The sequence below is a fragment of the Onychostruthus taczanowskii genome, unplaced genomic scaffold (assembly GCF_017590055.1).
Source record: "Onychostruthus taczanowskii isolate IOZ18803 unplaced genomic scaffold, ASM1759005v1 scaffold10, whole genome shotgun sequence".
Lineage (NCBI taxonomy): Eukaryota > Metazoa > Chordata > Aves > Passeriformes > Passeridae > Onychostruthus > Onychostruthus taczanowskii.
The window spans coordinates 4,426,396-4,444,383 of NW_024496526.1; the positions used below are offsets into that span (position 1 = coordinate 4,426,396).

Sequence of the window (17,988 nt, forward strand, 5' to 3'; positions counted from 1 at the left end):
TGACCACTTTGAGGTATTATCTTGACTTAAGAACATATTACCTGAAGAGCTTTTCTCACTGACAGGGCGATCTTTGAAAAAGGGTTTGGCAGTGGCAAGATTGTTAATGGTTGGACTTGATGGTCCCGCAGGGTTTCTTCAGCCTTAATGATTCTATGACTCTATTACAATACTTGTTATACCAGGCATATCCTCTCAATACTCTTTAACTGGGGATATATTAGGATAAAAGATAGGTTGTATGGAAAGCATGAAGAACAAAGCAGAAGTATTCACATTTGGTACCAGCTGGGTGGAAGGCAGGTCAGCCAACAGCAAATAGCCATTAGATGTTTATAATCAGTCCAGAATTTTTAAGAATACCATGCCTTAGATCACAGAGCAGTGCACAGGTCCACATAGACATCCACAGGGTAATGTTTCTTCAGACAGAACAATTGTTTGATTTCTCATTTGAAGGTTGACTCCTTCTTAGATCTATCAGAAGTTTCTCTGGCTTTTTAATGCAAATACCAGCAGTATATCTTTTAGGGTTTGTATGCTCTAGTAAGACAAATTCTAGCTGACTATTCCTTTTTGATCTACATTCACATGAAAGCAACATAATTGGCAATTCTAAAAGATTATGATGTTTTGAAAAAGAAGAAAAATATGAGAAGAGCCTTTTAAATGCTGAAAATTAGAACTTTAATTATAAAGTTATTAATTTCTTCATATTTTTTTTCCATTCAAAATACAGTAAATTTATACTATCAGTGTATTAACTTTGGTAAATACAAACATTGTAGTCAGCTTTAACATAAAATCAGCAGTAAGCTTTGGAAGCTCTTTTTTTCCATTCCTTTCATAGCAATGCTGCAATCCAAATAGACTTTAGTACAACATATCAGATACTTTCCATCATACATACAGCTCAAAACAACAGAAAAGGTGTAAAGGCAAGATGTTATGCTGAAAGATCAGCACTTACAAAGACTGTAATTTAATTCATTGTGGTTCTTTCTGGCATGTCTGGAAATACAATTTGTTTTGCAGGAACAATAAATATGATCAATAAAATGCTTCTCCCACTGAATGTGGTTGTCCCAACCACACAGGGAATTGGCATGTAAAAGAAGGATCCCTTATTTTCAGTTACAGTACTACTGTCATGAATTAGAGAAGTATCTCTACTACAACAAATATCTAACTTTTTTGAAATATGGTTGGAATTTTTTCTCACCATCTATGTTTTATTTTGATATTGTTATCTTCCTTTATATACCCAAATTTCCAGACATCAGATGTGGGTCCATTGCTTGTTCAAGTATTTAGTGTTCTCTCCTGAATGAACTGCTGCTGTGAGGCTTCTGCACTTTCTAAACATTCAAAGCCTTCTTATGTGAAGAACGAGAGATTTTAGAAAATGCAATAAACAGCTTTTAATACATTTCATGGGAGGGTCCTGTTCGTGTGTATGTACCATCAATTTTTGATTGGACTTGCACACACAAGGAATCCAAACATCTCATTTAATTCAAAGAAAACATCCCATAAAATTCAAAGAAATTTGTTGTCAGCAGTTACAGTGAGCAAATACACTGATTTATCCAAACAGGAATATCTATTTTGTTTGAAGAAAAACTTCTCTCCATGTCTATTGGCATCAGATTACCTTCTCTTGCTCTGCATCTTTTTACTGATTTTCTCAGCATCTTGTCTCAGTGTTTCCTCTGTTCTGTGAGGAATTCTTGCAGGCTTTAACTAGTCTTTTTCTGCTTATCCTGGGACTATAAATGTTTCAGCACTTTGTCTGCATTCCTTGTTGAAAGAAAATACTCCTTTCTATTTCCATGTGCTGATGTGCACTCATGATCCCTAGATTTGATTTAAGAGAAAACTTGGTGTTCTGAGAAATCCCATAGTCCTATTTTTAATAGTATCCCAAAGTGAATTGGTCTTGGTATTCTAAGAAGAAAAAAATTTACACATACGTGTATCTCTATATGTCTATATTTCCTTGACAAGTAGCTGACTAAATTCTCCTCAGGCCTGCATTAATGTTCAATGGCATACTGGAACAATAGAGGCCAAGCCCCAGAAAAAATGCACAAAGGTCCATGGTCTGGTTGGCCAGATACACAACTGGGACTGACTTCTTTTGGACAGAAATACTCTGCTGAGCTGTAACGATGCTTCAGAGGCTGAGATGGGCAAGCAGTCATTTTTGTGCAGGGGAGGACTGTCAGTTATGCTCATAAAGTTAGAAGAAATTGAGCTTGAGATGTTAAGGCAGAATGTCAAAATACTGAAACTGTGAAAATTTTTTCAAAGACTGACAAAATGAAATGGTTTAAAGGAGATTAATTTCCCTTTGGAAGGGATTATTTTTATCAGTGAAAGAATTCAAAAGCTTCATGAAACCACTCTTAAAGCTCACTAATGCCACCAGAAGCACTATGTTTAATTTTTGTCATTTCCATATATCTTAAAAAAATATGTGTTCCTACAGGATCATATATATTTTCTGTTTGCCAGCTTCAGCAAATATTGGTCATTTTGGTGCACTGCTTTGCCATACGTCATTGAAAAATTACTTACTTATACTTGTAAATGTGGACCTATGACTTCCTATGCAAAGACGGGATAAAATAAGTTTTCACAGGGCATTAAGGCATGAAGACAAAATCATGTGGCTTGAGGGATCATCATAGTGATACCTTGTTTAGGGAGAAACATTGGAGGTCACTGGAGATTTATAGCACTGAATTTAACAACGACAGAACTTACAGTGCTATTTTTAGACTTGTTGTCTGTAAAAATGTGGCATAGCTGATCACTCTGTAAATCTGTCTCAGGTCAGATTAGTCACGTTTGTTCAAATTTGATGTAGGATTGGCAAACCAAACCAAAAACCTTTCTGAAAACTTTTATTGGCTAGCAGAGAGGGGCAGAGCACCTTCATAGATAAAAATAGGTAAAAAAATACATAAGTAAATGGCTAATCCTTTGCCATAGAGAAGGCAGTAGAGATCCAGATGGGAGCTGAGGGAGTGCAAGAACAGCAGCCACAGCTGAGAAAATGAGGCACCAAAGAGCTGCAGGACAACAGGCCACAGCATTAGAGAGACCTGACTTGTGCGGGAAGAAGAATCTGTTTTATTAATTATTCTATTCAGGAAGCAAATTGTAAAAGTCATTTAACCATCAGTGATGAAAAGCTATGGCTGCCAACTGAGATGTCTCAGCCTTGTACACAATGTTTGTTTTAGCACAGCGTGCTGCTTGCAGAAGGATGTTTTGCTAATTACTTGTTACAGCTATAGGAAGTTTGTAATGCACTCTTTTTACAACTAAATTGAATGACTCAAGATAGTAGAGTTATTGTATGAGTAAAAAACAGCAGGATGAGGCCATTTGAATGTGCCAGTCACCTGATATCATGAGACTTCTTCATTACAAAGCAAAGATTTTCCTGAAGAAAACAGAGAAATAGAAAATCTCCGCAAACCATTTCTTCTCTCTGTTGAGTGTGCTTAAGTAATTTCTAAACACACAAGGCCCTGAAACCCAGAAGGACACAGTAAAGAAATACTGAAACTACAGCTCATGACCGAAGTGCTGCTACCCAGCTATTCAAAGTGGCTTGTTACCAACAGGGAAGCTGTTCTTGAATGCTTGGACTGTTTGTCAGACTAGATAAATAGGGAAAATGGGATAAAGATTGTTAATTAAACTACAAAGAAGAGATATAGTCAGAGACCAGAAGTTGCATTCAGTTGAGATTTAAGGGAAGCAATGACACAAAGTCTGAAGTTGACTGAACTGGTAAGAATTGGGTGAGCTCCTCTGAGCTCATGCTATACAATACAAAATCAGGCCTCTACAATTCCAGTGTGGCATTTTGTCTAAATCATAATTTAAAAACTCACACCCACACCAAAACACCAAGTCTGGTTCCTGTGTGTAACAGGTACGACACAGGTGTCTAATTAAAATCTGCAAGCTCAACTTGCAAAAGCCAGAATTTCATGACTGAGGAGAGAGGCAGGAATTTATTCCCTATGTCCATCACACTTTGCTGTAAAGTCAATTTTCTTTAACAGTTATAATAATGTTACATGTTCTGAATGTATGAAAGGGGACAAAAGGCTGGTAGTCCTCTATAGGTCCTTCTAGGGCTGGAGGAAAATTCTTTGGTGTTCCCGCACATATTGTGGGAGATGCAGCAGAACTCAAGTCACTCCAGTTATCTTTTTCTCAGAGGAAATATTCACATTTTTACTGAACTGGAGCATCAGGGGTCTTCAGTTTTATAAACTCAGTCTTACAGTTAAGAGATTTTTTTCTAACACTTTTCCTAGAGAAATAAAATAGTTCCTATTTCAAAAGTACTAAAATTATTAAAATATTAATGGGTCAGGAGATAGGTGCAAAATATCAAAATATTTGAGCTCTGTGTTTTGTGCATTTTATACTGCACTAGCCACAGAATACAATGTGGTTCTGTAATGGTATGTTACAGAAAGCATCTCAAGCATTTAATAAATTTGGCACGAGTTTCACATTCTTTGGTTAAAATGCTAACACATGCGGATTTAAGACTCAAAATAAAAGGTATTGGGATTCTAAAAATTATTCAGAGTCTTCTTCAGAGTCTTCTTCAAGTACTGACAAAAGACTGAGACTGTGATTGAAGGACAAATATGTCTTGTTTCTTCAGTTGGGTCCTCAGAGTCTTGCCTTGCTCAGATCTCTTACAGCATTTTTGAGGCCAGTGTCAGTAATGAACACCAGAGTCCAGGAGCTTTCCAAGCTTTGGTGCCAAGAAGTGAGCACAAGTGATCAGCAACTGTGTCTTGAAAGCACAGCTGTAGATGACTTTATATATATACACACACGTATATAGATCAAAGCACAGGAAAAAATATATCATCAGAGCTCATCAGTATCTTATTTGTTATCTTGTATTTCTCCACCTCTATTTTCAGTAGTCCAGGGCACCATGACAGTTGTGGATGAGCAGGTGCAGAGAACAATCATCCTATTTCTGGAGGTAACTGTGGGCTTCAATTAGGAAGCCAACTTACTGGGGTAAAGAAACTCATCACCATTGATTCTTAGGTGAGAAAGAAGATCTTTTCATGTGACCCACCATGAATAATCTATTTATTTATAATAAAGCATCGATGTCAGTGTAATTCTCTGGTCTAGCACACTGCAAAGGATACACAGAAGCCATACAGAGTGAGAAATAAAGCCACTGGGATGCAGATGAACAAACTTCTTTATAGTGATAGTCATAAGATTTCATTTGTGAAAGATGTACTCATATCTGCACCAGAACTGAATTCCTCTCCCTGCAAAAATCTACAATCTTGCTGGCGGGCACTCAGAGAATTTTTCTAATGCAAAATAAATAAATAAATATTCAGGCAAAAATATCTTACATGAAAAAAAGTGTAGCTCCATTGTTTTAAAGGGTCTGCTCAAACCAGGATGCTTTACCTTTTAATATCTATCTATTTATGTATGTGTGCAGAAAACCTAGACTAATTGGAATCATATTTGTACATCTACTGACTATTGTATACTATATTGTAAATTCCAACATTTCACAGTTCTCAAGCTGCCATGCAGAGAAAGTCAGTAATAAATCCTTCTCTCTTACCTTTTCCATGTTTTCCAAGAGTTTTATTTCTTTGAAGTATCTTGGATTTTTATATATGTATAAAATTCAAATATTAAAAAAAGAAATCCCAGTGTAAATCCCCTTAAAAAAACAACACAAACGCCCCTGTGCCAATAAAAATGCACATTTAAGGGGACGGGGGGGATATCTGGGCTATGGATTTATTTTTTTCAAGCTAGATCACCTTTATCTACTTTAATGTTTGTTCTGTTACCATTTGAAATTCAGTTTCAGGTAGTTCTTCATCATATCAGAATAGGATGCATCATTAACTCTAAGAGGATGTTTTCATTTGGCATCTGCTATTTTCACCAAATGTCAAGGCTTGACATTTGCTATCTTTATCTGGTTTTGGTGTATCACTCATACTGAGATTTTGTTTCTTCTTATCTGATATTGATTTCAACTGTGACCAGCTGTGTTGCTAATAAAATCAACAGGCAAGTATCTGGCATTTAGTTCTTCACTGCTAGAGGAAAAGAAACAACCCAGTGACAAAAATGTAGAGAGATACTTTTCAATTAGGATGCTCGCCTGTATCCTCGTATTATCCATCTCTTAGTACTCCTGTTGATGTTATATTTCTGACTGCTTCCCTCAGGGAGGTCTCCATGGAAATCCTTGCCTCTCAGATGAAATATTCCTTTTTGCTCTCATCCACTGCTTCCTGGAGAGCGGGGTCGTTTTTCAAAGCGGCGTCGGCCCTTTCAGCGAACTCGGTTCCCTTGGCCTCGTTGGTGTGGTAGGTGCCCTTGTGCCTGTACATGTAGCGCACCATCACCACCAGCAGGCAAATGAGGACGAAAACCACGGCAGCAATCACACCTAGGAGAAAGAAACCAGTTAAATGTATCACCAGGGATAAAATATGAGAAGTGTCTCACAGCCAGACATGATGACCTGAGTTGCTGGGTAGGGAAAAGCCCATGTGTCATAAGGAGCTTGCATGTGGAAGTGGCCAGAGTCAGAACATGCTGCAAAAAACAAGGTGGGATATAGATACTGCAGGAATACTGGAAAAATTCTCACTAGCTTTCTTTTAATTCAATGGCTTGATTTGATTGAACATATTGGACCTGAAAGTTAATTTCAAAATGAGGAGAAATAAAAGAACATAAAGGAAAACCAACAGGTTTCTTTCATCCTTCTGGTAACATACACCTGGGCTGGGGAGTGCTGTAGACAACCCAACACTGCCTTCTCAAGTGTTCTCAATTTCAGGAAATGTTCAGGGCACTGAGCATTTCACAGGGAGCATTCAACAAATAGCAGGAGCTGGGTGACTCTGGAACTGCTCTGAATTTGCAAGCTGCCATTTCATTCTGTGCTTTAATTAAAAAAGTTTGATTATAATGATTGTGAAAGTGACACCTGGCAGAAGGAAGGGCTTCTGGGTAGATCTTTCTTGTCTCCTGGACTAATTTCCAGATATGTGTTGACTGGACAGAAATTTCTATAGGTGACCTCAATGTGTGTAGGACTAAATGATGACTGGAAACACTCCTAGTGAAAAAAAAGTAAATTCATGATCCTTTTCCAATGTGAAAGGTAGAAGTCCATAAAAGAGACAAGTTCATGACAAGTCCATTCTTAAAAAAACTACAAACTCTATCCCTTTCCTCCTAGATCAAATTATTCACTTCCAAAAAAAAAAAAAAAAAAAAAAGTATTTTGATGGTTATTCAACTTGTGTGACTTTTATAATTTTTTAAAAATTATTTTTTGTATGGATCCAGGATGTGTTTATAAACATTTTTGTTGTGATTCTGTATGAGTACATGATACTGAGCTGATGCTGTATTCATATGAATCCAGGAATAAGCCAAATATTAAAGAAATACACAATAAAAAGAACTTGAACAGAACATTCCTAGGGCTTCCTCTGCTGTCAGTGTGTGTGTGGGGTCATTTCTTCTAGAAGTGAATTTTATGTTTTGTCAGAAGAATTGCTCCTTGGAAATGCCTACTACTCTGCAGAGACAATGAGGGGAAGGTGGAGAGTACTTCTTTTCTGCATCTTATATTCAAGATAAGTGGCAAGAGTGGGTATCTCCAAAGCTTTAGATTTATCAGCATCAGTAAACTGTGTGTGGATACCATACTGGCATAAAAACATAATAGATGGAATATTAGCAGGGTAAATAAAGATTGTAACTCTGTCTTTAAAGATATAGTATATATAACCAACATTATCCCCCAGATTTCATGGTGCTCGGTTCTGGAAGGTAAAGTTACTGCTAGCAGAAACGAAATTGCTTATACAAAGAACTTCAAGTTGAAAATAATATCATGGTTGAAGCGTGGGCTTCATCAATTTTTAGGACCTCAGTGGTATCCCTTGACACAAGAGGCTCTAATAGGCTTTAGATGTAGCACAATATTAATAAGCCTAGGGGACTAAGTACAAATCAATTTACCTGCTACTTGTTCATAGAAAGCTGAAATTAAAGTTACAGGAGATGGGACCTGAGGGAAATATAGCAGAACCTCACCAATTTGCACTAATGATTGGTATAGCCCCTTGTGAATGACTGAAATTAGTGTGTTAGCATGGAAATGAACAAACACAATAAAAATAAAAAGACAGGTTCACTCCGTGAGCGTAGCTTTGCTCATTTATTCTGACAACTGTATTTAGTTTAAATGCATGAGAGAGCTTTAATGGAACACCAGGAAATAGAGTGTGGTGAATTCTGTAACAACAAAGGGTCAGCTGGTGCGAGCTAACAGCGCTCAAATCAAAGGTGCTCCACCAGTTCTGTACTAAAGGACAAGCTTGACCCAGTGAATACTGAAGGAAATCAGAGTCTGACTTTTCTGCTGGACTGTTTGGTATTTTGTCCGAAAATGGGGAATGGATGAGGGTGGTACTGCTCAGTATATGGTTTGTGCTCATTATCTCATCTTGTTATCTTGCCAATAGCCCCTCTGGGAGCAGATTTCCCACTGGCCTAATTAACTCTAATTGTGCCGCTCCTGTTGTCTTGTCAGCGAAGTAGGGGTTTTGCAAAATGCAAGAAATCAACAAACCTGCTGTTTTAATTCTTGTGGTGCTGCTTAACATGGTCTGCTACTCACCTCCAATAACAGCCACATCTGCTCCAGCTGTGGGGCTCTCCACTTCTCCATCTATAAATAGAATAGAACATAAAAAAGTTAATTATAAAAAAGAAATTGGATCATATGGAGGAGCAGGGACTGCACTGGCAGTTTTGTATTATTTTAACCTGTGAAACTGGGAACTTAATCAATATCTCTTGTTAGCAAAAGACATTTATGAAACTTCACATTAGAGTTAGCCTTACTGTAACAGTTTTCTGCCATCACAACACTGGAAAAGAGATAGCTAGCACATTATGCAAACTATCATGGCCCCCAGGGAAATACCTACTGTGTATTATGAGCACTTACCTGTAACATCCTCCAGTGAATGCCTAAATTAAGAGCATTTAGGTACTGTGATTACTCTCAGAAAGGTAGTTTTGGGAAAAAAAAAGGTTGATGTCTATTTATTTTCCCATTTATGGCTCTCCAGAGCATGGTCTGGATCTTGATTTGGTGCAAATTAATCTATGTGTATTGATTTCAATTAATATTTACTTATCTGCAATGTCTTCTTTTTAATCTTTGCATTTGTTTTCATTTCAGCTTATATTTGAAATCACGGCCAGCCTCTCATGTGTGTGATATAAAACAGCCCTCACTTAAGGTAAGTCTGAATTCAGTGCTGACAAATCAAATAACATAATTGCATTATAATTTATTTAAAATTTTATTAAAAATTTCCCTTTGGTAAATGCATCACATACAAAGGTTCTCTGGAAAAGGTGAAAATGTAAGTCCAAATCCTTCTATAAACTCAAGAGTGACACTATGGTTGATACCTGGGTTGCCTTTTGCTATGTCTGTATATATGATTCAAGGACAAAACACTATCAGCGGTTTTCTCCTTGCTCATGTCCAGTGTCTAACATCAATTTGCAGCAAACTGAGGAGAGCTGAGATACAAAGGATCCACCTCTTTTCAAACAGGGGAGGTGATTTTTTTAGAAAGTAAGAGTGTTTTTCTCTCCCTCAGAGATTCTTCCCACATTTTCTTCCATCTATATACTGATGGAAAGATTGAGCACATCTTCTGTAATTTAAAAACTCTTATTATGTCTATGTCTATTCAAAACCCACGTGCTCAGAAGAGATTAATTGCCTCAAGGTCAAAATGCTCTGTGTTTCTTCACACAGCAAATACATGATGCATGCCAAAAAAGCAGGCTCCTCTGCAGCAAACACTTGAAGGTGTGAATTCCAAAGTGCTTCCCAAGCCACACAGCTTGCTGCCAAACATTAACTCCAGCTCAAATTATTATCCCCTTAATTAAAAAAGGGTTTATGAGTAACTCTCTGCTCATACCTGGCATTCTTAGGTGCTTCTCAGATTCAGATAACAAGCAGGTGCCTTATCTCTAGGACTTGCCATCACAGTGCTTTTTGATAATGATTACGGTATCATCACTTTGCAGAAAAGTTTTCATTTCCATCTTTCTAAGTAGGCAACAGACTGCAGGACTCGTCTTGAGCTATGGTACAGCTGGCACTGATCTGCTAAGCTAGCAGTGCTGTGCCCTTCAGCTGACACCGTGATGTGGCTTCTCCCATTTTACTACAAGAGCCAGGCCCTGACCAACCTTTCGTGTGTCTCATTTTCACCACAGAATAGGCTTGCTGTCCTCCCAGACCACCTTTTGCTGCATCAATTGGAGTGCCAGAACATTGCAGCTACTACCAATGACCAGACAGCCAAGATCTGCTCCCCAGATCAGTTTTGGAGCAATGTTTAGAGAGATCACAGAGACACCTCTTAATCCCTGTTTCACTGTCTCTGAAATTTCACTTTGTCCAAAAATAGCTATGTGATTCATGGCAATATTACAGTACTGCTAGGCAGGTGTGAAAGTATCGGCGTTGTTCAAGGTTCAAGCAGTGTCGTCCTTCCTGAAGTATGGCTGAGGAACATGCAAGGCATGTGTGATGGAATGTGACCATCTTCCCTGAGCAGGAGTGAAACAGCAGCTGCTGTCCAGAAGGGAATCTGTGCTTGGCCAGGCACCTCAGCATGGCCTCTCTAAACTCAGTCTGTGTGAGAAATACAGTGCATTACTGTACCAACGAGGACCGAATCTTCCCTTTCTGAGTTAAAAAGACATCCAGCTTCCTGAAGGAATTTTTAGCTCAGCAATGGCTTTGGACTTGTACCTTCTTTATTCTGTTCTTCTTCACATGCAGAGTGCTCAGAGGTCTGTGTTTCAATAGCTGATGTTGCACCTGTTTTGATTGTTTCCCTTTGTTTCAAGGACATCTTTTGTGTTATCTGTTGCTAAATTGTCATTGCAAAACTTCACTTCCCTGTTATATTGGCCCTTGTCCAGCTACAAACTGCTTCTGAAAGTGCTTGAACATTGTTGTTATTTACTGCCACTGGTTACCATGACATACAGAAATCAAAAGATTATGGGAAAACATGCTTTTCATAAAATTTCTGGCCATCAGAATGAGTTGACCAAATCAAGAATAGAACACACAGATCAAATTGTCTGTTGCTGGAAAGTATGTTTCTAAAAGCCAGAATGATGAGAAAGAAATGCTTTTGTTCATGACCTAAAATTCATCAAATTCCAGTTTTGCTCATAAACTTACAGATAAGGAATTTTTGCAATAGAATGACAATTGCTACCTGTCTCATTCTCATCAAGCACATCCTGCTGAGCAGGCAGCAGTCTGTGAAAGTCCCAGAAATATTCCTGACTTAAATACTGCAAGCAGATCTCTGGATCTGTGCTTCACAGGTGGCACCCCAGTGCAAATGACTTGTATGTTAACATAGCCAGTGGTGACTTATTCCTGCTAAATGTGTTGGTAAATTCGTTAAACTACCTCCTTCAGGTGCAATTTTCCAATAAAAGTTGAGTTTTATGAATTTTAGTAGTTCCCCCCTTCCCCCCCCACCCCCGTTTTAATCTATCCCCTTCCATTTTGGCTAAGGAACACTTGTTTGAAGTGGGCTGGTTCAGCAGTGAAAACCTTAGCTTGAGGTTCAGCACTCTCCTATTCTCATTATGCACTTTTCTGACAGTTGTAATGATTTCTTTTGTTCTATAAATTGCAAATCTGAACCACTAAAAGACATAAATCACTTCCTGCCCCAAAATTCTGACAGTGGTTTTAAAACTTTTTTTTTTTTTAATTTACACTTTCTTTATATCTGAGCTTCATTCAAGTAGATCTTTCCAGTTCTTCTTTACAATGCCAAGGACTAAATGTGCTTTGTAGATGGCAGTGAGGGTTTGGCATGATTTTGTGACACCAGAGAACAGGTCTTTAAGGAAAAAACAAAGTATAATGGCAGTCCTGATAAAGATGCAAGACTTATTAGGGAGCAAGACTTCTACTTTAGAAGCCTAACCATGTTAAGACATTCCAACTGAGAAGCTGTTCAATTTATATGGTGGTGGGAAAGGGCGTATTCATCTCCCAAATACTTTCTCCCATACAGCACAGAAAGCTCAGAGGTAGGATCTTGCTCCTTCCAGGAAACAATACTTTTAAGTGATTCTGTGGCTACTATCAGTGACACATGCAATAAACTTGTAGAAAGCTTCAAGGTTTCTAATTTTCAGGCATCATTTTTGCTTGCTAAATTAGTTTCCAGGAAAAAAAAAAACCCAAACAAACAGTATTTGTCCACTTGGTGGTTCTGCAGTCAGGACTGCAGTAAACAATTTAAGCAACTACATGTTTGATTACTGTGGATTTACACATGGGAAAAGCATGAAAGGAAAACCATACCTGCAAGGTGATCCCCATTTGGCAGATTTGACAGGAATGCTTGGGAATGACCCTACAGGATAGATCTCATCTACTGGTGTGAACTGCCAAATCTCTACTGTGCAATCCACAAGGGCAATTTGATGGTATAACTGTAGACCTTACCCCAGAATTCTCAAGGCTTATGCAATTTCCTAAGATAAAGTTCCGGACTGAAGCTGGCAGTGTTGAGTAGAGAATGAAAAGCCTGAGATTACAACTCACATTGCCATGATTCCCATGCAGCTGTGGGTGATCCTGCATTTTGGAGTTTGTCAGGCTGAGTGAATATACAGATATCCGTGTGTGATAAGCAGCTCTGACAACACAGGTTTCAAAGCCACTTGACAGCAGTCAGGCAGCACTGCTCCTGCTCCTGTCTTTCAGGATCTTCCTACTCACAAGCCTGTGCTTTTGATTCTTAATAACCCCAGCATTTCTTATCAGGATGCTCCATTGCTGACTGCTAGGTTACAATCTCAGACAAAGCCTTGGCTGCTAAATTACACTCAAGTAGGTCTTTAAGTGCTTTCTTGTGCATCCCATTCTCTCTCTTGATGTTCCTGTTCATTGCATAAGAAGTGGCTGAAATTCATTCAATCCATGTGAATGACGGGTTGAACTCCTTAAGGCAGCCATTTCCTTCTCAGGGCTTTCCCAGGCATGAAGGCTAGGAAATACACAGGGAGATTTCATCTTCAATCAGCCCACCAAATCACTTTATGAAAAACTGCTGGTAATGGGACTTTCCAGGTGAGGAACATCCCACCCTTATCTCAGTGTATCCAGGGTTCTGCTTTGCAGAACCACCCCAAACACTGAGTGAGATGTTGCAGTAACAGCAACATGCTGTTGTGTGTAACCAGTCTCTATTTGTAGGATGAAATGTGTCTTTAGAATTCAGCTATTAAATGTTTAATGGTTTTGTCTTAAACATTCCTACTATCTATCCATACATGTCCAGTAAACAAGGGAGATGTTTAAACTGAATGATAGTTCATGAATCCAGTTCATGGTTCAGGCCACATAGAGAGGGAATTCAGAAGAGGGTTTTACCTCAGTATTGATTGTTCTTTGCTTCTTCCATACATTTGAAAGAGAACTTTGGTTACAAGATGAATGAAATACAGCTTACTCAGTAATACAGAGTCTAGTAAATTTTTGTCTATTTTTTTGGCTTGTATCAATTGACATAGCACAAAATACCATACTAATCTTGCCTTATTTTTAAAAAAGTAGTAATTTAAAAAGAAGACTGCCTTTTTATGTAAAGAACTTAGGTGAGGTTCTAATTGCCTCCACTCAAGATGATACTAAGGTATTTGATTGAGTTCAGTAAAACATTATAAACTTCTGAAAGCACTGAGGAGTACATGGAGTCCACCAGGCAGCTTTTGCAGGTGTTAGAAACCTTTTCTATAATTACTGCAATTTAATTAAAAAAAAAATATTATTTGTCTAAAAATATATTTATCATAACTGTTCCTTTCCAAGGGACTCTTTTTTGTTCTTTGTATGCTCTTCTGCAGTCATGGTTCCTCTTGACTGGAAAAGCAGGTCCTAATGTGTCCCTGTTTTCTCCACTGATGCAGGACTTTCCTTATCACACACTTAGTAGAGAAAAACTAATGAAGTCTTAACACCTCCATTGTTTATGCAACTATAGTATGTCCTCCTTGCCCTTTGGTTTATATTTGTGCCTTGCCAACACACTGCATTCATGAGAAAATCATTAATCTATTAACCTCAGCACACCAATTTAATTTACAAGCTATAGTTAGAACTGGTTCACTGCAGCTGCGTCTGTAAAAATGAGTCAAACCAACTCCTGAAAACTTCATGTTAGAAAGATGTTAATTGCTCAAGCTGCTCTCTGGCCCGTTACAATATCAGATGCATCACACTGAGGCCATTCTAAGTGAAAAAAAAGTCATTACCTATTTTAATATTTGCCAGTAAGTGTGCAGTGCCCTGCCAGAGCTGGCATCTCTTGTCCTGAAGGGTCATCAGCCTGAACCCATCAATCTGACATATTCGGCTGAAAAAGTCATCACTGTCTCCCATTAGACTATGAAACACATTAAGGCTGCTCTTTCAAAATTAAGGAACAGTTTCTCATCTGTCAATCTGGAAAAGAGACAGAATAATTTGGCTGCCACTTGTATACCAAATTATTATAAGGAGAATAATGGGCTCATATAACAACAACAACCACATGATCTTTTGGACAAGTAAATGGATTGTGTTGAAAATGTAAGTTACATCATGCAGATTAAAAATACCTACGAAATTAAAATGCTCTGGGCCCAATTCTCCTGTTATCCCAGCTAACAAGCACTTTGTCATTACTTCTAAACAGACTAAGTACAGTTTCATTCAAATAAAGGTCTGTTCAAGATTTTTGACACTTTGCAACATAGAAAGGATAAAAAGAAATTATCAAATTACTTTAATTAGACTGTCACATAATTTTACTTTCATTTGATTCTAGTATACAGTGTTAGCAAAACAGGTTTTCACCATTCTAAAATGTTATGAAGTAAATAAGAGAAAATATGTTTTACAATGTTTGTGGAAGTAATGACTTCACTAACACACTTTCTCCTTCTTTTGTGAAGCTGAATTATCATTAGGTCTTGGGGAAAATCACAGATGGAGAGACACACAAAAGTCATCTTGTCAAAAAGTAATCATATGATATCCCTTAATGATAAGAGGGGAAAGGAGAAAATATTAATGAAATTTGGGAAACTATTTTAGGTTAAAAATAATAAGGATATTTTAAAAGGGACAGATATTCTATATTTTGAAATAAAAACCACATATTAAATTTAAAAATATAAAAAAAATTGTTTTAAAGGATTATATAAACTAAAAGACACACCTATTTTTTTTTAAATTAACTTTTCCATTTATCCCACAAAAGAACTGAAAAAGAACTGGCAGTGCCCTCAAATTGCCCTTTCAGTTTGAACTGTTTGAACCACGCACTGTTTTTTGTTTTTTTTTTTTTTTTTTTGTTAGTTTGAAGTTACTGGAGACTTTAACTTCATTGCTCAGGGTTGCTGAACCCTGAGAACTGCCACCAATTCTGATGGCAAATAAGTCCATCTGGCAAGTGTATTAAAGTGGTCAATGCCCCCTTAGAAGTACTATAAATGTTGCAGTGACCAGTTTTTGCTGTGCTCTTATGGGAAAGCTGCTCAATGTCTGAAGATCAAATGTTGCCTTCTCATCATGCAAAGGTGCATGAAGTGTGAGAACCTGGAAGAAGGTCCAATCTATTGAAAAAATGCTGCACGTGGCAATTTGGAAGTTGGGTCCTGTTTTGTCTGTTTCATACATTCATTACATCACTGCAAAATTTCCTTACTTTTCCATGGAAATAGGTTAATGTAACCAGGCCATCATTTACATTTTTCCTCTATGGCAATCAAAGCCAGCTCATATACAACATCTTCCTGGGGAAGATAAATTGACCTGGAATTGTTTCATTGAGGAAGGAGTGACAAATGGAGTATGAATCAATCTGTCACGTACAGTCCACGATCAGGACATTTTCCTGCCTTTGCCTCTCCTCCTCCCACCTTTTTCCTCTTCATCAGAGCAGAGTACTCCTTTGAAGGCTTTTTAATTGGAGACGTTTTGAAAGAAACACTAAATTAAATATCCAGTGAATCTGATGATTCTTGCTAATTTCTGCCTGACTTTCATCCAAAGTCAACAATTTTAAGTTCTATTCTTTTTTTGTTGAACCAAAATGGGAACAAACCAGCCATTTGCTCCTGCACTGAGGTCAAAGCTGAATAGACAGGAGTTGCTGGCTTAACTGATTAATCATTGTAAATGTTGCAGATGACCGTAGGTAATCTAAGCAGCTGACCACAGACAGTGAAAGCCCATCTCATGACCTGTAGCTGATAATTATCCTATAAATCTCAAGAAACAGCTTATGAAAACAGCATTTCCCACTGATCTAAATTTTTCATGTCAAAAATATAAGAATAAAAATTCGAGTCAGAACATTTTAGAGCACAGTCAGAGGCCAAGAGATCTTGGAGTAGGTGATTATTCCTTCCCAGTCCCTTGTGTAAGTGGTTACATGAAGCAGTAAGACAACTTAACTGCTAAACTGCTTGTAATTATTTACCAAGACAAGCTTTTAATTTGTACCTAACAGGTCTAGCAGCCTCAGACCAGACTCTCAAGGTTTTTGATTGTTTCTTAAGAGGATAAGGTGATCTCTCTTCCTTAATGTTGTTGTGCTTGATTTTATGACTGAAATAACTTCTAAAGATTAGGTTTTGGTTTACATTTGAAACATACCCTCTTTTATGGACATGGTACTAAGCATTTACAGATTTGGCATGAAGACAAACATTAGTTAAAATTAGTCCCCTTAACTAAGACAGTCAGAATTACTTGCTAGAATTTGAAACATTTTCATCAAATACATTCAACAGCATTTTTTGCACTGATTTTCTCTGTTCCTGCTATCTGCCTGACTGTCCTTTTATCCTTCACAAATTTTGACTCCATTATTCAACTCCCACTGTTTTTAAAGGAAAAGCAAAGATAAGGACTGATTCAATTTTCATGAAAACTGCAGACTGGAGAGAAAAGGGACACCAGAGTAGCCCAGCACTAAAGGAAAGGCAGAAGGACTCAGCATTTTTAAGCTCTGTTTAGCAGCAGTCAGTAGTCCAGTAACCACGAGCTTTCCAGCCATCAGGCACAGAGATCCATGGGGAGCTGCTGAGGGAGGGAGCCTCTGTATACTGGGGGTGGGATTTGGGGGGCATATATCCAAAAGCAGGAGTGTTTCACTGACTGTTGCTGGCACAAAACTCATTTTAATGAATACAGACATGCTGAGATAGAAACACGGCCATTATTCTATTGAGGCTGATGTCTTTTTCTCATTGAGATGAAAAAAGCTTGACCTTGTGTTTAAACTAGAGATGATATGATCAAACTACACATAATGTCACCTAGAAATCACCTGGAAACTGGTGAAAGCCTGATAGTATTGTAAGAGTTCAAAGAATGTAGCACCAGGCTCCTATCCTTAGAAAAGTATAATAATTTTGCCAACATGGGGAGGTTTCTTCATTTATGCTCATTCCCACTGTCAATATTTTGTAGCAAAGCAGTCCAACAGGTGATAATTCTTGGAAATGGGAGTTATCTGTGCTTTGTCCCCTGGCTTATTTGATATGAATTGTATTCAGCTCCATCCAGCTCATACAGCAGTGCTTGCCTAAGGCTGTCTACTGTGCGTTGCAAGTGGAAATGTCAGGTTGTTTAGCATATGTTCTTCAGGGACACAGAGATCTTTCCTGGAGCACACACGAGATTAATATTATTAATGGAGATATCTGTAGTGGAAACAATCTTCCAAATGCTTTGAATATTGAGCATATTAAACAAAGAAAATAAAACATATTGAAACACCTTAG

The 17,988-nt window shown here is 37.8% G+C and overlaps 1 protein-coding gene across 1 annotated transcript in view; it reads right to left on the minus strand.

The window, feature by feature from the left end:
- Positions 1 to 680: 680 nt before the first annotated feature.
- GYPC (glycophorin C (Gerbich blood group)) overlaps positions 681 to 17,988 on the minus strand; it is a 33,466-nt gene continuing 16,158 nt past the window's right edge. Inside the window, exons 2-3 of the mRNA XM_041405741.1 lie at positions 8,750 to 8,800; positions 681 to 6,496 (exon numbers count right to left, since the gene is read on the minus strand). Coding sequence (XP_041261675.1) covers positions 6,300 to 6,496; positions 8,750 to 8,800 — 248 coding nt within the window. The 3' untranslated portion in view covers positions 681 to 6,299. The remainder of the gene's footprint in view (positions 6,497 to 8,749; positions 8,801 to 17,988) is intronic.